This window comes from Sorghum bicolor, chromosome 9 (assembly GCF_000003195.3).
Source record: "Sorghum bicolor cultivar BTx623 chromosome 9, Sorghum_bicolor_NCBIv3, whole genome shotgun sequence".
Lineage (NCBI taxonomy): Eukaryota > Viridiplantae > Streptophyta > Magnoliopsida > Poales > Poaceae > Sorghum > Sorghum bicolor.
Genome location: NC_012878.2, coordinates 1,052,914 through 1,074,155, shown reverse-complemented (window position 1 = coordinate 1,074,155; position 21,242 = coordinate 1,052,914). Strand labels below are relative to the sequence as shown.

At 42.1% G+C, this 21,242-nt stretch overlaps 4 protein-coding genes across 5 annotated transcripts; 2 read left to right on the top strand and 2 right to left on the bottom strand.

Moving 5' to 3' along the window:
• Positions 664-2,992, bottom strand: LOC8068667 (replication protein A 70 kDa DNA-binding subunit C). Of its 2 annotated transcripts, XM_021447016.1 has the most exons (3): positions 2,514-2,992; positions 1,280-1,901; positions 664-1,179 (listed from the first exon to the last, which is right to left on the bottom strand). In XM_021447016.1, exons 1-3 carry the CDS (start codon positions 2,837-2,839, stop codon positions 1,039-1,041), a joined length of 1,089 nt encoding a protein of 362 aa, XP_021302691.1. In that variant the 5' UTR covers positions 2,840-2,992; the 3' UTR covers positions 664-1,038. The 2 variants fall into 2 exon arrangements, with proteins under 2 accessions (XP_021302691.1, XP_002439137.1); XM_002439092.2 differs by having other exon boundaries at positions 664-1,901; positions 2,514-2,989.
• LOC8067324 (chitinase 12) lies at positions 7,450-8,409 on the bottom strand. The gene has a single exon (XM_002439091.2). It carries the CDS (start codon positions 8,407-8,409, stop codon positions 7,450-7,452), a length of 960 nt encoding a protein of 319 aa, XP_002439136.2.
• Positions 13,040-15,011, top strand: LOC8067323. The gene is made up of 3 exons (XM_021447961.1): positions 13,040-13,435; positions 13,734-13,954; positions 14,412-15,011. Exons 1-3 carry the CDS (start codon positions 13,042-13,044, stop codon positions 14,994-14,996), a joined length of 1,200 nt encoding a protein of 399 aa, XP_021303636.1. The 5' UTR covers positions 13,040-13,041; the 3' UTR covers positions 14,997-15,011.
• Positions 16,682-18,688, top strand: LOC110430236. The gene is made up of 2 exons (XM_021447517.1): positions 16,682-16,708; positions 18,033-18,688. The coding sequence occupies exons 1-2, from the start codon at positions 16,682-16,684 to the stop codon at positions 18,615-18,617; spliced, it is 612 nt and encodes a 203-aa protein (XP_021303192.1). The 3' UTR covers positions 18,618-18,688.

Genomic DNA, 21,242 nt, shown 5'->3' with positions numbered 1-21,242 from the left:
GGTTTGGCCGTGGGCAAGCCGGCGGCGGGGCTACATGTCCGCGGATGCCCTCCCCTGCACCTCTTGTCAGGGAGGGCAGAGCACCGTCTCCGTAGTGTTGGCGAGGGTTCTGAGTGAAAGCTCTGCTTAGCTCTTGGCTGGGCCAGCGATAGGGAATGCCTTCGGGCAGAACTTCCTTGTTGAAGGTGTCGCCGAAGAACCCCCGGCTGCCTTCTCTTTGTCGGCTAGGCCTTTGCGTTTCTCCTTGGCATAGGAACTGGGCGAAAGCCTTGCTAAGCTCCTACTTGGCGGACGACGATTACGTCTATGCGTCATTCACCTCTCAGGAGGCATCGTCGAATGCCACCGTTCTGCTGAGACGTGTGTTCACAAATGTTTGTAAACTTTTTACGGGCCATTTCGGGCCAATATATAAAATTCAGGTGGGGAACGCCTCCCCCCGTTGACCTTAAAGAAAAGAGATTTGGTTCAGGAATTAACATCACAATTCCAGATCAAAATGGAACATTTTTTTCTTCAGTTTCAGAAAAGTATAGGTGGTTCAGGGAGCCGCCGATCATGGTGGAGCGAGGCCACTACCGACCCTGCTGACCCAGCATCAATGATCCAACTATCTCAACACAAGCAGCGTCCTGCATCGATAACAAGACTAGGAAGCACAAATAAATGACACATGATGTAATCGTTACATTACGTTAAACGGAGACTTGCAACAATATCATTCCATTTGAGGACTTAGCATGATATCAGGTAATCCATGGCCCCAAAGAGAGCTTGGCACCAGCAATAATGCCGAGTAGAATACTAGCCAATGCATTGTCCTGACGACACACACACGAGTACATGACACAGATTGGATTGTTCATGCAACTAGCGCACATTTAGTGTTTGAGACACCCTGCCCTGGATCACACAAAAATGTTAACCCCACATAAACAACTGCCTCCAATCGAGCGTACGTAGGATTGCCCTGTGCACGTGTGCAGTCTCTAGTTCAGTACCCTGCCTCATCACATTCTGAGGGGCCAATGAACAGCTTCAATTGAAGCCCTCTTCCCTCCTACAGGCTGTTGCTTTTTGTCTCTTCTGATAGCAGATACGGCACACGCACACCAGCAGCATTGATAGCATTACCAGTGCTGAAGTTCCGCACGCCCTGCCGTAGCCGGGCTTCCGAATCTGAAAAACCAGTTTCCAAATCTGAGAAACCAGTTCTCATGCCCACAGAGGTGCGGCGCACAAGAGGACGATTTTCAGCTGATGGATTCAGGGATTCAACCTTGACAATGATGAACATTGGAAGGGTTTCACTTTCATCACTGAATGCCTCCAGGTTCAGTTTTACCTCCAGTAGATATTCACAGTTCTGAACACCCATCACGATCTTGTTATACTGGGCATGATCTTGCTTTTCATATTTCACTAAGTACAGCTCCCTTGCTGTCTGACCAAATATCTCCTCCCCAACAGCTTGCGAGGTAGTAGCATAAATCTCACCTGTTGAATCCGCTAGCTGAACGAAGATCTTGTACCTATAATCACAAGCTGCAAAGGTCATGCTGCATTCGTCGCAGTTCCACCACTCATATCCATTGCTAGTGATTGCCCCGTTGCATTGATAACCATTCACCACCAATGGGCATGCTGCATAACACAAACTCTCGCTGTTCATAACTGAGAGAATAGCTTTAACAGTGAACAGCTCTGGCTTAACCAGGTATCCCAAGGAATTTCTGATTTCTGCAACCGTTTTCCATGGAATTTCTGCTAGCATGCCTTGATTAACAGAGGTTGTTCCTGGACACTGCTCCTTGGGTACATTTTTCATCTCAAAGGGTTTAGAGTTTCCAATTATGTCGTGCTCACGCTGCAGAATATCGTGTTGGAGAACGACAATGACCCTGAATAAAAGACAACAATGGTGAGCTCAACTGATAAGTAAAGCCATGAAAAGGTATATAAAACAAACAAATGTTCAAATAGTAATAGTACTCCTCTCCTTTTAAAAGTAAAAGATAGATATGCCTAATCAGCTCTACTAGAAATCTAGAGGTATTTTGATGAATTAACCAAAGAAGTTTGGCAAACATCGATTCTCGCAAATAATCAGGAAATAACAGTGACCCCACTTGAGATCTTGGAATAATTCATCCTACCAGTATGATCGTGTTGTATTGTTACGACACTTTAATAGAATTCTATAATTGTGCTTGCGCATATACACAAGGTTTAGACTTGTTTAAATTTTAGATTAGAAAAGCTACTGGTACGACTCATTAGAATGCTGACTGATGACAACAGCATGTGCTCATGTGCTGTGACATGTTTTTCACTGATTTGATATGGGTGTCAACATATATATATACATGGAATGGAAGATTGCCGAGATATGTAAGCACTGCCTTACAAATTAAATACTAAGGATCATCGATAGCATATATGTTAATTATTCATACATACAGTATACAATAATAATAAAAGGATTTATTTAATAACTAATAATCGATCCTCACCTGCGGCTCTGGATGGTGCTGCAGGTGAACTCGCGGAGGCGGATGATTGAGCCCTTCCGGATGGAGCCGTCCCGGACGGGCGCGTCATCGGCGGTGCCGAGCATGGACTGCAGCGTGTAGACGCCGTCGGAGAGCACCAACCGGAAGCGTGCGGAGGAGGTGGACCCTACTACCGCCTGCACGTCCACCACCTGCAGCACCGGCTCCAGCGCCCCCATGCCGTCGGCGTGCTCCGCGATCGCCGCCACCGCTCCGGATGTCAGCTGCGCAGCCGCCGCCATCATTCTCAGGATTTGGGCTGGGGACGGACGGTTTCTCTTTCTCATGGAATTTTGGGGGGCTAGCCGTCTGGGCCCCACATATACTCAAGCCTCCAAATCGGATCCCATATGGCCGGATTTTTGGGTTTTGATTTACAGCGTTCCCCACAAATTTAAATTGTGTGGACCCGGAATCGAAATCTCTCACATGGTTTACGATATGTGTCATTCAAGGCATATATAACAACTACTCACTATGTCTCAAAAAGTGTAGTTTTAGGTTTTCGTGTTAAAAGTTTAATTTAATTTGTAGAAAATATATGCAATATTTATTGTATCTCCAAATGAATTTGATAAAAAACTAGAATCAGTTTCTCTTTAATGATACTAATTATGTACGTATCATGAATATTAATATTTTTCAACATATATTTAATCAAAGCTATTTTTTGGAAAGCGCAAATGCTATTTATTTTAGGACGGGGGAGTACATGATAGTCAGGACAGGTGTTATCCTTGTCAGGGAGGATGACGACGCGGTTACGATGACCTCTAACTATATGGTCGTCGTCTACCGCAACCGTCCTTGCGCCTTTGTCATCCGCCGCAAGTGAAAGGGCATCTGAGCTAACCGAAGATGCCTTAGGGCCTTACAATGCAGACTCTATCATAGAGTCTAAAGTTATTTATTACCTCGAATAATGTAGACTTGAAGTCTAAATAAGACTTGGAGTCTTATTTTTTCTACCTCTTTCTTCAATAAATATGCTGCCACATCAGCAAAATACCATAAATAATATGTAATTAAGTGTCTTGGACTCTGTGATAGAGTCTTACATTGTGAGTGCCCTTAGGCCAGTCTCAATGGTCTATTTCAATGCACTGTTTCCAAAACAAATCTGTTGACAGAACATCAATGAAACGAACAATGAAACAACCTCCACAATGCATGAGTTTCACCTTGATGTTTTCTAGGCTGGGCAAAGTATTTAATTACTGCAAAATGATTGGATCACATGCAAGATGGTGAAACGATTTAGTCCTCAGTGGGGATTTCATCCTGTTTCACCGCGTGAGAAACAACGCCAGCGGAGTTTCACCATGGTGAAACTACTTCCTTCTCTCTCCTCTTCGTTTCATGCAAAAAGTGCAGTTTTGCTGACATGGCGCTCTAATAAATGTGCATGACATCTTGGTGAAAACCCCCACTGAGACTGGCCTTAGAGTCACTAAAACAAATCTTCTCACCCAATGCAAGGGGGGCGGAGATGCCATGAACAACAGGAGGGGGACCCTTCTCCATGCGCGGACGATGGTGAGATTGAGAGAAGGTTTGTTTTTGAAAAGAGAATATATAAATAATTCAGTCTCTGCAAGTCTGCATCGATCAATGCATCTAGTTAGTCATTGTTACAGACACCACCACCACGGACCAAACAAATTCTAACAAAAGGTTTCGGTTCAAGAAAAAAAAAAAGAATCCAAACCCGACGTGGTGGGCTCTGGCGCGGCGCCGGAGCGGCCGTTTCCAATGCCGGCGTTGATGAAAAAGCCTAGAGCAGACCCAATATGCATGCATGCATGTTCGCAAGCAGTAGGGTTTATCATGGTTGAATTCGGAGGGATAAAAAAGGTACAGTTATTTTTCGACCGTATTCAAGACCGAATTCGTTTAGAGGGGTTCAGATCTGTCCGTATCCGAATCCGAATATTCAACATTCAATACCGTATTCGTGTCCGAATACTTAAATCGTATATTTGTGATGTCGACATCAATCATATCTTATCCGACATGATTGACATTATCCGTATTCGAATCCGAATCCGATCAGAAATATAAAAACAAATATGATATCAGTGATATCCGTCCATATCCGATCCGTTTTTACTCCCAGTCCGAATAGACAGCGCTAGCTGGCATCATGTACGGACACGGACAGGCCTTGGACGGGATTTGCATTTGCAAGAGATACCTAGCTGCTAGGTTAATTTTGTGCAACAACATAACCAAATTAACGAAACGGACTTGATATAGATATATGCATGCATGCTCGGTCGGTCGGTCTTTATTCTGTGTCCGAAACGGCAACAACCAGGGCCAATATATATAATATAATCTGCTTGGAGTTTATATATATATCATCGATCGATCGCGATCGCTTCCAGCAGCTGCAACCAGGGCAACAAACATCATATATCTGCACTGAATTGAAACTCTCGTATCTATCGCTCCAACATTATATTATTGATCATGCAGATGCAGGCAGCCGCCGCAATGGTAGCAAGGAGTTGCCGCCAGCTGCAGCAACCAGTGCTGCGCGGCCTCGCTTTCGCCGCCGCGCGCGCCGCCACGCGGGCGGTGGAGCGCTTCGCACGCCGTGAGGCCCTCGCCTATGTCACCGGCGAGATAACGCTCGCCGACATCCTGCTGTACGCAACGGCCACCTTCGAGGACGACGTGGACGTCCTACCGGGAGCCGGTGCCGGTGCGAAGAAGGTGGAGGTTGAGCCCGAGGCGAAGCACCCTGACGACATACAGTTCACGCTATAATATATTGTCTTTGTTCATTCAATCTGCCAACACTAATATATGGTTGGCTGAATACTGAACTTTGGAGGTTCGGTGAATTGGGTTGTACATACAAATGCAAATCTATACCGCCTCTGTTCACAACACTAATATATATATAGAAGGAATTCTAACATTGCAATCTGTCTTGAAATATAGAGGATTAATTCTAGGTGAAGTAAGAAAACACTTTAATAATGATGTCCACAAGTATGAGGAACGTATACATTTCCCTACAAGAGTTAAGGCCTGAGGTAGCCCATCGAGCACCCATAAAAGTCTCAGGATTTTCCTCAAAAAAAAAAAAATCTCAGGATCCCTTATTTAGTACAATTCTATTAGGCCTTGTTTAGTTTGGGAAAAATTTTGGATTTCGCTACTGTAGCACTTTCGTTTGTTTGTGGCAAATATTATCCAATCATAGACTAACTAGGATCAAAAGATTCGTCTCGCGATTTACAAGTAAACTGCGTAATTAGTTTTTATTTTCGTCTATATTTAATGCTTCATGCATGTGCCGCAAGATTCGATGTGACGGGGAATCTTGAAAATTTTTGGAACTAAACAAGGCCTTAGACCAAACTGTGTTTTGTACCTCTTTTTTCCTAAACATAATGTGGGTGGATGGGTGGTGGGGGGGTGGGGGGGGGGACTATTTCATTCATTAAGCATTGTGTGTGCAGACATGTATTGCATCGTCTACTGCAGATGTATGCTTATGTGTTTTTACGTACGGTTGCTACTTTTATGAATTATTCATTAAGCATGTGCAGACAAGTATGTGTTTTGGTGTTAATTATTTATGATGAAATGAGATTTTACATATATTCTACTCGTGTGGTTGTATGTCATGAGATGTTTTGTATACCTGTAGGCTGTAGGCTGTAGCAACACAGGGGTAATATATTAAAAATCCTAATGTACAAAGCTATCTACAAAAATCTTTTAAATGTGGAGGCGTTTCCTCTAGAACAACATTAAGTGTTTGGTCTCAATTTCCTAAAGTCGCATTTTTTTTAGGTTTTCTAGAGACCATTAACGAAGACTGATATGAGTTAAGGCATTAGTTGAGACAAGCATCGGCACTCACAATGCAAGACTCTATCACAGAGTCCAAGACAATTAATTACATATTATTTATGGTATTTTGCTGATGTGGCAGCATATTTATTGAAGAAAGAGGTAGAAAAAATAAGACTACAAGTCTTATTTAGACTCCAAGTCCACAATGTTCGAGGTAATAAATAACTCTAGACTCTATGATAGAGTCTGCATTGTGAGTGCCCTTATTAAGGCACTCACCTCTGTTAATGGCATTAACGAAGACGAATAGGGCCCGTCTCTGAAGACGGCCATATTAACGCAGGCGCATGCACATCTCATACTCTGTTGTATTTCCCCCCATTCCAGATCATTGTATCCCTGCTGCCGCAGCTGTGTTGCTGAAGAAGTGAGTGATCTTGAGGAAGAGGATCCAAATCAGGAGGAACACATTGATGCTGATTGTGAGGATTCAGAAGGTAGTGAGCTGAGGGGTATTCTCTTGATGATCTTGAGGACTAGCTAGGATGGACACATGGATATATGGAATGAGGTTGACTTAAATTGTTGTGCCGTTGAGGAGCATGTTAACCATGTGGGTGTTGTTGACGCTAGTTGCATTGTCAAATAGTTTCAGTTACAGTTCAATTTCACTGTATGTATCGAGTCACAATGTATACTTAGATAAGTTCCGCTTCAGTTCCCACTCAATATATCAGAACTGAATAGAAGCGCACACAATTTGTATCTGTTTGTTTAGATATGTATATAGCTCAGAGGATAAGGTTCCAACGGGATTACAAGACACACACATGCGTTTATTCAAATTAAAACTAACATATAACATGAGGAAGTATAGTTTTTTTATGTAGCATATCATTTTATTAAGAAGAATAGAGTTTGAAACAAACAAGTTCGCAGGCCAAAGACACAGCAAGGAACAGAAAACAAGAGAGCTCCAAAGGAGACCCAAAAAAAAAAAGGTATGAAACCAAACTACAAAACTTATAGGAGTAATATAATTAAGATCACTGAATGCATCCTCAGCTAGCTAGATATAGATAGCTTAGGAGCTGTTGAAGGGCATCTGGTTGGCGCAGTCCAAGTTGTCGCCATAGCTGACCCCAAGCAAGTCGCAGTAGCGCTTGTAGAACCCGATCCTGTCCGCGACGCGGGTATCGGCGCCATGGCCGCACTCGAGGCCGCCGTTGATGATGTTGGTGACGACGCCATACCCCGGCAACCTCCCCGCGGCGATGTCAGCTGCCGACGGCGTCCACTGCCCCGTCATGACGTCGTGGCACGACGGCTTGGGCGACTGCGGCGTCATCCAGAACCACACCGCGGTCTCGAACGAGACGGTGGCGTCGGCGGCGACAAGGTCCGGGTTGGCGAGGATGCCGGCGCCGATGGCCTGGCCGGCGGGGCCGTAGTTGTAGTTGTAGGAGATCTGGATGGGTCCGCGGCCGTAGTACTTCTTCCCGGCGGCGCACGGCCACTGTGTGCTGGGCTCGCAGTAGTCCGGCCCCGACGCGCCGTCCTTCTCCTCCTTGAAGCAGTAGCCCCAGGCGTAGGCGCCGTCGGGCGCCGTCGCCCACCCGCCCGTCGTCTCGTGCGACGTCTGCGCCAGGAACGCCGCCAGCTCGCGCTTCTGGACGTCGGGGCTCGCCCCCGTCGTGCCGAAGCCCGGGAAGGAGTTGGCCGCCGCGATGAAGGCGGCGTAGGTGTAGAAGCCGTTGGCAGGGCAGCCGGCGTCGTTGCGGTGCAGCAGCATCTGGTTGAAGACGGACTCGGAGATGATGGACGCCACGCCGCCGCCGCCGCAGGTGCCGGTGCACTGGCTCTGGCAGCCGCTGCCGCAGTAGTCGGAGGTGCTGCCGCACCACCCGTACATGCTGCAGCACTGGCAGTTGGGGCACAGCGCGCCGGCGGCCTGCGTGCCGCACTGCTGGGCGTGCGTGGACGACGACGACATGGACAAGAAGACAGTGGCCACCATGGTCGCCACCGCCAGCAGTGCTCTCATCGTCATCTCGTGAGAGAGGGAAGCAAGGCAAGCAAGCAACTATGTTGTGGAGCTCACTGCTTGCACTGACACTAGCTCGGTCTGATCGATGATCGATCTGCTGGTTTGTTTGGGTGGTGTGTGCATGCATGTCCTTATATAGGAGTCGCGGGTGCGACATTTACGGGCTGCATGCACGTGTGCAAGCTAGCTGAGACGTATAGAGGAGGAGTACGCGTGGATCGCTATATACTGTGGATACAGGGTCATCTCTCGCTAAATTTTAGTCAGCTTAATTTTAATCATTTCAGTGGCTAAACTTTCAAACACACTGATTAAAAAAAGCTAAAATAGTTTAGTTCTACTAGTCATCTATGAGCATCATGTTTGGTTACTCATGTTTCTTTTACACATATCACATCGAATATTTGGACATATGCATGGAGCACTAAATATAGACTATTTTCGAAACTAAAAACACAGCTATAAAGTAATTTGCGAGACGAATATTTTATACATAATTAGTATATGATTGAAAACTAATTATCAAATAAAACAAAATAACTACAATACCTGCTAAATTTTAACACCTCCAACCAAACTAAAATAGTTTTATTTGACTAAAATTTAGTAAGAAGAACCAAACATACCCATAGTTCGCTCTCGGAACAATAGACTTACGTAAAATTGAATCTGTATCTATTTTTGATGAATTTGGGGCTAGTCCAGCTCCAACAAATAGGCTCTCAAACTCAGATCCTTCGCCACATGCATGTGTTTTGTAGTACTCACTCCGTCCAAAAATAAAAGGCAATTATAGGAACTATGTAGCTCAAACTAACTTAAATTTGATCAAAATTATAGTAAATAATATTAGTATTTATGACTCCAATAAATTTGTTATAAAAATATATTCTATAACTAATCTAGTGGTCCTTATTTCCTTTCTACCTATAAAAAAATTGTTTTAGACAAGGTTTGAGTTAAACATTGGAAATATAAATCATGAATAACAATTAAGTTTTTGAGTTTGACAATGTAAAAACCATACGAATATATTTGTCTTGAAAAATACGTTCATAAAATATGCATATACCACTTTTTAATAAATATTTTTATAAAAATAAGGAGTCAAAAATATATTTTGGAGGTCATGCCACAGTCCTAAACGACTTTTTTTTATAGGCTCGTATAGAGGAAGTATTTTGTCTCATGAGAGTTAGTAATTTTTTATATATTTTTAGTTAAAGTTTAAACTATTCGACTCCTTAGAATTATATTCTCGTGTAGACGGTACGTGCATGCTAGTGCACTGTACCATTGACCTCTTGAACGCCGCCGCAAATAATAGATTACAGCTTAATCGCGATCTATAGTGTTCACATGCATGCATGCAGGCAGCATGAACGTGGAAAGATCCTACTCCTAGTCCTAGTACGTACTGGCACCGGCCGGCGGCTAACCAAGTCGATCAGACTCTCAGGTGGGATGGGAGCTGGTCAAACTTGACTTCGTCTACCGTACGTACTCTAGCTGCCGATCGAGTGCCAAGGCTAGCTGACGACGTCGACTGTGGACATCACATGCATGCATGCATGCATCTTAGCTTAGCGATCAAACTTCGCGGCTGCTAGGGCAATAATCGATAGCTAGTGCAGTACAACTTACAAAGGAGAAGAGGAAGAAAACAAAGAAGAAGGCAACAACGGCTATAGGGAGAGGAAACTAATTACAACAAGTCAAACCGGAGCTGGATCAAGGTATTAAAAACTTCCTTTAATCTAAGGGACTGAGAATCTACAGGTACTCTTATTCGTACATTACATGAACACTCTTTTCTAGATTTAAGATCATAACTTTAAGAGCGACTGAGATGCCTTGACTGCAGGATGCTTTGCACAAAGAAAATCGTGATAGATGCTTTGTTGCCTTATAGTTTATATTTTTCCAGGTAATGCCTAATAAATGAGTTTTAAGGGATATCTTTTTCATATTTTGTAACTCTGCAATGCTTGTTTATTGTGATAGATTTCATATATTAGAGCATTTCCAATAGTTTGCCATCCGGCTTTCCCATCCTTAATTTTTTTGGCAAAATAAGAAAAACTCTCTCCAATAGTTTGTCATCTTCCCTCTCCATCTTTCCTAACATCGTAAAAATTTCTCACCAGCGCGCATATATGTGCATCTGGAGTTTTCCGGCCATCTAGTAAGCAGAAAGAAAGACAGGGTTCTAGGTGAGAAAAACGCAAGAGAGAAAGATTTGGTGGAAGGGCTTAAACGCGTAAAGAAACAAATTGAGGGTTCCTGATACAAAATATAAGACCAGGTCGTAGGAAAAAATACAGAGAATTTTTTTTAGATAGAAATATAGAAAACTCTTGGAGATGACTTCTTTTTTTTCCTCCTCGTACCATATTTTAGGAAATAAATATGAGGATCTCTTGGAGATGCTCTTAATGTTCATTTCTACATATAATTTGGTCAAAGTGTTTACTGATGTTCTATCTCAACAACCGATTTACATGAGGAGGGAATAAGGACCGGTGACAAGAAGTTGGAGATCAAAGGACCACAACATTGACTATTTGTTTTATTGCATAAGATAGGACACAAATAACGATATGTTGTGGATCCTATTGCCTGCATTTGTTGTAAAAGCATCAGGATCCTTTATTTAGTACAATTCTACTAGACCAAAAAAGTTATTTTATTTTATAGTTCTTTTTTTTTCTCAAACACAATGGGGATGCTTCAATAAGCGCATAAGGAGACACGTGTTGCATTATCTATTGCGGAGATATGCTTCGATCTAGTTATTTCTACGTTTCTTGGCTATGTACCTCTAGTTAGAAAGAGATCAAAAGTTGTTTTCAAGACTTTGTATCATCTCAATGTGTAGTGTGCTTGAAATTTTAATAGAAACCATTGTTTTATACAAATATAAAAAGTGATGACTTGTGATGCCATTCAATTGTCACTGCTCTTTTTGGTACATTGTTTGTTGTCGTCTATTGCCAGTTCGCGATCTTGATTCATAATACAACTAGTGCTTTCTCTCCCGCCTTGACCATTGAGGTCGGGATACCGCCAATCGATGAGGTGGATGCTTGTTTAATTTGTTCGTGACCGATGAGACCTAATGTTTGCACTAACTTTACACTAAACGCTAAGAATCTAAGATTGACGAGGTTTCAAGACATCATCACTACTATTCTATTTCTTATATATTATTATTATAGGTCATGCATAATTCAAGGAAAGTTCAAGACAACGACCGTCATCGTAACTAGCCCCTTTGGGTTTCGGCCGGGTCAAAAACGACCACTATTGTATTTTATTTGATATTAATAATACACAATGTTCTTACATATTCGAGAAAAACCAACTCCTAATAAAAAATAAATTTTATTTCCAATTAAAACTAACCAACTGACGGGAGATACTCTAGGAAAGGGGGACAAAATGCCGGGGGTGGAAAAACGGATGAGCGACGAAACAGGAAAAGAAAATTAAAAAAATTTAAGGCCTGAATGGGAACGACGACAGAACAAAGTGGCGGCCAATCCATTCGGCGGAATCACAGAACACTAGCGTCACCTTCCTTCCCCATCGGCGGCGGCGGTGAATTGTTGGTTGTCAAAAGTTAAAAGCATACCGAAAAGATGGTTCAAACCATGTCGAGCATACACATTAAAATATTAGTGGAAAGGATTAATCATCAGCATCAAACACGACGTGGACCTTCAGCAGTCGATCAGTTCTTATTTTTTATCGTTATCTCGTGCAATTGTTCCAACGAAGTACTGGAGGACTTGAACTAAACTTTGCCTCATCTGACTTTTTGTCAGATCAGTTCGAACCAAACACTGGAGTTGCCCTTTTATATATATATATATATATATATATATATATATATATATATATATATATATATATATATATATATATATATATATAATTCTCCATATGTGGTAGTTAGAGAAAGAGAGAGACGGACTAAAAATGGATAAACGAAAAAAACTAAAATTTTACATCTTTATTATTAAGAAGATATAGATACAGATATAGATAAGACAGGTATTCTCTATGTAGTACTTAGTCCATTCCAAATTATAAAATATTTGACTTTTTTTACATCAAGTTTGATCAGTCGTCTTATTAAAAAATGTGTGTAAAATATTATTTTTTTTGTCGTGGCTTGATTTATAATAATAAAAGTTCTTAAGAATGACTTGACTATATTTTTATAAATATTTTAAATAAGACGAGTGATTAAATTTGAGATAAAAAATTAAACCTCTTGTAATTTAGGATGGAGGGAGTATCATGCAAAAACCTGTCCCGTGGGCCAAGCCTGCTTGTGGTCATGGAGTTGAAGTGAAGGTTGGCGGACATCTGCATGGGCTGAGCTGAGACTCCATTCATTAACAGACCAGGCCGATCTTTCACCGACCAGCCCAGAGCTCTTCAACGATTTATTTAGGTTATATATATATATATATATACTCGACTACTCGTACTATATATAATGGTCGTGAATCCGGCGGATCGGATCGATCGAATCGATTTCGCCAGTCAACAAAACCTAGCCTAGCTCGCCTTCCTTCCCCCATCGGCTGCGGCGAATCGATGGCAGACCTCGTCGGATCCATGCGGAGCGATGTCGCGCGCTCGAAATCTTTAGGCGAGACCGAGTCTGAGCGAACGGCAACAGCGTTGAGGGTGAGGCAGATGGCGCACCAGATCGTGCTGGAGGCACTGGCACTGGATGATGACGAGGAGGAGGATTACGATGTTGACGATGATGATGATGAGGAGGAGGACGGTGATGATGATGAAAATGTTGTTGTTGAGGTGAATAATAAGGAGGATGATTGGTGGCAGAGGCTTAAGAAGCTTCAGATTGAGTACGGCCCGGAGCTTGCTGCTCGTGATAAGGAAGCCAAGGAGCGCATCCTCGACTACGATCCCAAGCAGGGGGGCGCCTACTACACCCGGCTCATCCAAGTCTATGACCTCGCCTCATTCGACCACGACGAGGAGTGTGAGTAATCCGTGCCCCTCCATCTGGCCATGCTCTGCCTTTGCTCGCTAGCTAGCTCCTTCGATCATTGATTCAGTTACTGGATGTCTGGATCCATACTGTTAATCATATCAGCCCTCTTATGTAAAGGCACATAGCTGCATTTTTCTCTATTGGTAAACGGCATATAACTGCCTGATGATATGGTTTAATGAGGAGACTCGGTTTGCAGTCAGGGATACAAGGATCTTTATCTACTGAATTTTCATAACCCTTTGATATGGTTTAATGAGGAGACTCTTTTGAATTTTCATTGCAGCGCCCATTCCACCGATGAGGTTTACCGACGTGGTCTACAAAAACAAGAACGACTATGAGCTGTGTGAGGCAGTAAACATCTTCACTGTGAAGATGGGCTCCTTGGATATTGGCTTCCCAATTCATGTCTATGGCACTGTCATTGCGAGAGACAGCCTTGACAAAAAGTGTGTTTATCTCTTCCGCCGTGATAGGGAAGATTCCCAAACTATCAACTCTAAGGTATGTATATAAACTCCATTAAAACCCCCTATGTCTTGCACTTGGTGACAATTGAATTGAGTGACGATGTAAATTGTAGTGTCTGTCAAGTTGATAGTTGATACATATCTTCATTTATCGTTCTGAGTCGGTATTGTGTTGAAAGAATTGAGGTCTCCAGGCCACTGTCAAAATGTGGATAACCGCATAGTGATCATATCAAAATGCTTTGTGGCTGTCAAGTGGTGGAATTATATGATGGAACTTTTCCTTTGTCTTATGTAGCATAGTAAGATAACTACAAATGATCCAATTATTATCATGTGTGTGTGTGTGTGTGTCTTCATCAAACATGACAACACTCAAGCTTCTGATCAGTCTATTGCGCATTGGACCACTCACAGTTTCATACGTGGTAACATCTTTCTTATGCTTTGTATATATAGTACTAGCTTACCATGCATAATCTTGTGTGTAGGATGAATCGCTGATCTTGACAGGACCAAAACGAGGTATTGCGTTGATAAGTGATACATATGTTGAGACTAATCTGAAAATCAAGGGTGATGAGTTGCAGCAGGATAGAGAACTCAGTAAAGGAATCCTAACAATAGGAGGCATAGCACGGCGATTGTTGAAGAATTGTGAGCTTGAAAGCTGCTCTCTTGCTACCAGGCTCAGTACTGTGGATGTGGTGTATGCAGTTGTGAAAGATGCAGTGGAGGCTACCATTTCAGTTGAAGTTTTAGCAGGAGAATATTTTGGAGAAATTTCAGCCTGCACCAGCAGCATCAAGAATAGGCTTGTGCTTCATGACAGCAGATTGACTCATAGTGATAGTGGTCAGAACATTGCCCCTGCTGTCATCCCACTCTTGCGATCTGTGGTGGCTGTCTATATCAAGGAGATGCTGTTACTGACTATTGCCACCCATACTGATGATGGAGAAATTACAAAGTGCATTGAGTTTACTCCAAGAGTCAATGGTTCAGATCTGGATGAAATTACTATTGGTGCCGCAACATTGAGCGTGAGGGTTGTATGGTCAATAATTAACTTTTGAGTACATGCAGCTTGCATTTTCTGTTGGCATCGTGTATAAATTGCTAACCTACTACCTTTTGCAAAAGGGAAAACAGATTATTATCGGGAACACAGATTATCTATTTTCGACACTTAAACTTGACTTGAAGTTGCCCCTTTTTTATTCGGGTATAGCCCGATTGATCGTGCAATTTAATTTATGTGTCCACCCCAATCACCTCCTCGGCATGTAGTACTTTCTATAGTTTTTTAGCAGTATTTAAAACCCAAAATAAGTTCAGGGAGCCGAAACTAGAAGATCAGGCGAGGAAGGTTACAATGAACAAGTTAGGCTTGCTGTTGATGCAAAAACGGATCTGCAAACACAAAGGGTTAATACCCGATTCAAACGTTAAGGCGTGCCAGCCGATTTGACCTTACTATCGGCAAAGGTGGTAACTCGAATACTTTGGTCCTGACAACAGCGATGCGCCCGGATGTCACGGCCAAAAAAGTCACGCGGAACTCGAGAATACGCCGAGCTTAAGTCGACGAATTCCTAAGAACTCGTAGTAAAAAAGAAAAATATGACTAAGTCGTCGAAAAAGTAGATGCTGGAATATAAGTAAAAACTTGTGTTTGATTGATTGATAGATATATCATTACAAAGCCCTAGGGTCTATATTTATACACTGCTCAAAGAGCTACAACCAGACACGACTAGAACTCGAATTCCAAATTACACAGAATCCGTATACAAAATGACTTAAATAACTAAGGAAAACATAAAACTATCCTTCCGTGACGAACTCGAACAACTCCACAAACTGATCGGCAGCCTCCAGGCTCTCCCTCCATATCATCGGCATACTCCCTTGTCATCGGCAAACTCCCTTGTCGTAGCCATCGGCACAGACACATCATCACTCATGGGCTTAGTCGCATTCGATCCTTCCTCTATCGGCAACCATCCTCATCGGCAACTCATCCTACAGGTTAAACACCGCTGTCCTCTCTCGCCGGCCTATATTTTACCAAACATGGACACGTACCCAAAAACGGTGTCAACACATGCCCCCCAATTTCAGAGTATGAAATCATTAATGCTCCGAAATTCTCTGCAACAATGATGCCCCGTTTCCGCAATTAATGCTTCTAATCTGGTAACCGACAGCCTTAATCTGAACAACTCTGATCTGATTCTCCCGCAGATCCTTCGAAATCTTCAACTCCTCAAACGGACATTTCCATTTTAATCGCGCATCGGCAATATTACCGTTACAAAGACTTGCCGATGGACTGACCAGGACGTTCGTATCTCATCCTTCCAAACGGCTATATCCACTTTATTGGACCATCGGCAATATGACCGTTACACGACGCTGCCGATGAACCGACCAGGAGATCCCGTACAGTAAAATATCTCTGACTAATGACCGCTTCCCGTCAAATCACCTGCACAATCCCTTGATTACCGTGCGAACAGTTACCATATCTACCTGAGCACCCTCGGATTTCACGGATGCGGCAAAGAGATAAGTCTGATTTACCCCTGCCCATTTTATCCTATAAATAGTTCCTTCTCGGGTACTCCTTCTCTATCACATCATTCCACAACCCCAACTTTACTCTCCCAGCGGCGGCGCTGTCCAAAAGCTCCAAAATCTTCGACGAAGTCCCTTCTTCACCAACTCCGAAGCTCTCAAACATCTTCTCCGCAGTAAAATGGCCGTCAACTTCATCGTTTCTGAGGTCAGTCCCCCGCGCCATCTGTTGTACTTTTCCTCACACCCCTGTTCATCCGCAATCCATCTTACTGAACATTTTCTCTTTTCTTTTCTTTTTTTGTTTTTCTTTTTCATTTCCAAAACCATTAGGAATTGGCTAACAAAATTGTCATCCCCACCGATCAACCACACCTCCAATGTCTTGGCCCGCTAGGGGATCCAGATCCAACCTCATAAACGCAGAAACCAACAGGATCCCCTTTAGAGCAGAGATTTTTTCTTTGGATCTGTGGAAGGATACTTTCCGTTCCTGGCCCAGCTCTACCGTGGGGTGGAAGGATTGGTTCTTGAGGGTCAGCAACTCCAATGAAGTCCAGTGGGACGAGAGAAAGCTAGACCAATGTATTAGGTTATCTATTGCCGATATGCATAAGAATGAATCACTGTTGATAGTTGCATCTTATTTCTGGTCAGACACCCTCAATGCCTTTGTCTTTGGCCATGGCCCTGCTTCCCCTACACTTGCCGATGTAGCTATGCTCACTGGCCTGGATGTATCTTCTGCCGATAGCACCCACTTCTTCGATACCAAACCCAGTGCTAAGGTAGAAACCCGCACCATCGGCGGCTGGTCGGGGTATATCCAAAAATACCGCAAAACAGACCCTGTTGACGCAAAAGAACAGACCTGCTTCCTGAACATGTGGCTAGACAAATTTGTGTTTTGTGGCCGATCGGCAGGACCAACTTCTGTTTATCTAGCAGCAGCAGAAAATCTGGCCAATGGTGGCCGATTTCCCCTTGGCCGATACCTGCTTGGAGTAGCCTATCACCTCCTCCACCAAGTAACTAGGAAGCTCTTGCTTGGCCAGTCTATCGGTAACCTGGGAGGTCCCTGGTGGTTCATTAACATGTGGCTCAGCCTCCATATGCACAACAGGTGGTTCTGAGTCGATTGGTATTGTGTTAAAGAATTGAGGTCTCCAGGCTACTGTCAAAATATCAGATAACCGCATAGTGATCATATCAAAATGCTTTGTGGCTGTCAAATGGTGGAATTATATGATGGAACTTTTCCTTTTTGTCTTATGTAGCATAGTAAGATAACTACAAATGATCCAATTATTATAATGTGTGTGTGTGTGTGTCTTCATCAAACATGACAACACTCAAGCTTCTGATCAGTCTATTGCATTGGACCACTCACAGTTTCATCCGTGGTAACATCTTTCTTATGCTTTGTGGCTCGAATTTTATTCTACTTGCATTGCGTTGCTATTTATTTCTTATATATCTTGATGAGGAATATATATATAGTACTAGCTTACCATGCATAATCTTGTGTGTAGGATGAATCGCTGATCTTGACAGGACCAAAACGAGGTATTGCGTTGATAAGTGATACATATGTTGAGACTAATCTGAAAATCAAGGGTGATGAGTTGCAGCAGGATAGAGAACTCAGTAAAGGAATCCTAACAATAGGAGGCATAGCACGGCGATTGTTGAAGAATTGTGAGCTTGAAAGCTGCTCTCTTGCTACCAGGCTCAGTACTGTGGATGTGGTGTATGCAGTTGTGAAAGATGCAGTGGAGGCTACCATTTCAGTTGAAGTTTTAGCGGGAGAATATTTTGGAGAAATTACAGCCTGCACCAGCAGCATCAAGAATAGGCTTGTGCTTCATGACAGCAGATTGACTCATAGTGATAGTGGTCAGAACATTGCCCCTGCTGTCATCCCACTCTTGCGATCTGTGGTGGCTGTCTATGTCAAGGAGATGCTGTTACTGACTATTGCCACCCATACTGATGATGGAGAAATTACAAAGTGCATTGAGTTTACTCCAAGAGTCAATGGTTCAGATCTAGATGAAATTACTGTTGGTGCCGCAACATTGGGCGTGAGGGTTGTATGGTCAATAATTAACTTTTAGTATTAAATGTTGGTTTGGTGGTAACTTGGTTGTCTGTAATAACTGTATTTATCGACTCGGGCTGGTCGTTGGTCTTAGACCAGTCTCAATGCATAGTTTGACACAGTTACCAAGGCTGGTCGTTGGTCTTAGACCAGTCTCAACCGCTCTCATATGATGAAATTCTTTCATTTAATGACTCTGCCAAGTCAGCAATTTTGCTTATGTAGCACCTATTTAATGTGCATTACACTCTCATAAAACATGCATTGAGACTACTCTTATGTAACTGGGAATATCTGGAGTCACATTATGACAAATTTGCTTATCATGTTTGGCTTTTGTGATCATGTCGATGCGCCGTGCCTTCTCTCTCTTACCCCTCCATTATAAATTGTATGCGGTTTTGTCTTCTCCTTTGGCCCCAAAAAGGATATTATTTTAGTCAAACTTTGTTAAGTTTATGGAAAGATTAGCAACATCTATATCACCAAATATTTTAAAATATATTCAACAATACTTTCATTCCTTGCGTGTTGTTGCAGGAATTTTTAATACATCACTTAGAAGTGAATTCGAAAACAGTATACTTTGAGATTATAGCGCATGTTCGCTGGTCTAAAAAGTTATGACTAAAAATACTGTTCGCTGATTTATTATGAGAGAAAACCACTATTGGCTGATAGAAAAAATACAGCTTAAAATCATGGCTGAAAATATCTAAATTTGGCTATATCATACAGGAACAACAGGTGGTTATATGATTGGAAAAAAAATGTACAAAATGATGGATGCCCATTTTGAACAGAACTATCGGGTGTATATACTATTTGCTCTTATCACCCAAATGACCGTTTGGAGGTGCTCTCCCTATTTGATCTAACCAATAGTGACAAAATGTTGGTAAGTCATTCAATAGAACATTTATTTTTAAACAATCAGCAGGAGTTCTGCCGAGCTTGTATTGATAAAGAAGGGAAAAAAGTACTGTACAAAAATGGTAACAAAGAAAAGAACAAAACTAATCTATTCCTCAAGCAAGGGTTGTAGGAATGATCTCACAGAGTTTTTTTTGCTCCTGCTGCACACCAAAGTCTAATAGAACATTTATCCTTGTGATGTTGAATCTCCTTGGGGGAATTGATGATGCCATGAAGAGCACAAAAAAATAACCTCTACAATGCAAAGCGGCTGAAGAGTTAACATAGTCTTCAGAATTTCTTACTGTTTTATCTCATTTTCACGGTATGTTTTTTTATTCAACTCGATAAATACCCATGTGTTGCACGCGCGATAATGCTTGTATGGATTTTTTTTTAAAAAAAAAACAATTTTCTAACATTGTTCTTGGACCATCGATATTACAACTTTTGATTTTGTACATGAAATTGATTCGATGGGCTTCTTTTAATTTGCAGCAGCAGGCCAGGTCACAAAGGGAGCAAGCTGCTTATGTTACCTAATATGTCATTTGGTGTGCGTGAATTCTTTGATGTAGAAATTAAAATGCTGGGTCCAAACCTTAACATATATTTCCTTCTGTTGCTAAAATGTTCAACAAAAAGAGAATGAACGTGTTGCTCCATAGGTGTGACTTTTTATCTTGTTCTTAGTAATCTGCTACACCAAACTAGCTATCATGTGGTAGTGAAAACAAATGTGGACGAGGATAGAGTGTTTTTGGAATGAGCCATTTTTTGTTTGTTTGTTTGGATCTAAACCCCTTCTCAAAATTTGAGATGTTTTGATCCTCCAAGATTCCTAGAATGGCTTATAATTTAAGATAGAGGTAGCATATCATTAAAAAAGACGACTGACTATGTTTGGGACTGCTCCACAAACTCTATCATAGAGCAGCTCTATAAAAAACTAGAGTTTGTGGAGTACCTCTTTAGGTGCTCTCACAATTCCACTTTTTTTTTCCTCGAACTGAGTGCGTGGAGCTGAAACCGTTTGGCTAAAAAAGTGGAGCAGAGCAGTCTCAAACACCTCCTATATGTGTATACTCCGTACTATATATGTATATATATAATTATTTATTAGTTGGCGTGCCGACATAGCGCAGATAGAACGTAGATACCGTGATGACATTGACAGCAACGTAGAGTAAGCATGCGGCTCCGCTCGATGCATGTCGATCGCCATCGATGAGGCCACAAAGATGGACTCTGTCATGATGATTATCACCAACTGTACGAATTAGGACCTGCTTAGTTTTTCATCTGGGCCAAAAAAAATTAGGTTCTGCGGAATACAACTAAACACTATTCAAATTTTTTAACAAAATAGTTGTCATTTTGTATTTTGGATTTTTGTCTCAAGAGACAAAAATAATCAAAAGAGCAGCTTTATATATTTTGGATCCTTAAAATTTTAGCATTTTGGATAGAACTAAACATACTTATAAAAATTTAGTATTTTGTATTTCGTCATTCTAAAATACTTGGTATTTTATATTTTGCATTCTACGGAGAACTAAACACACCCTTAATTAATAAATTCCCAAAACATCCTGAAACTAGCTAATTAGTATTTCAATCCCGGCCGGCCGGCCGATTCACAAGCGTGTTTTCACATATACAACGCATGCTGCAATGCATCATGCATTCCTCAGCTCATTTGTCACGACTAAATAACACTCTAGCT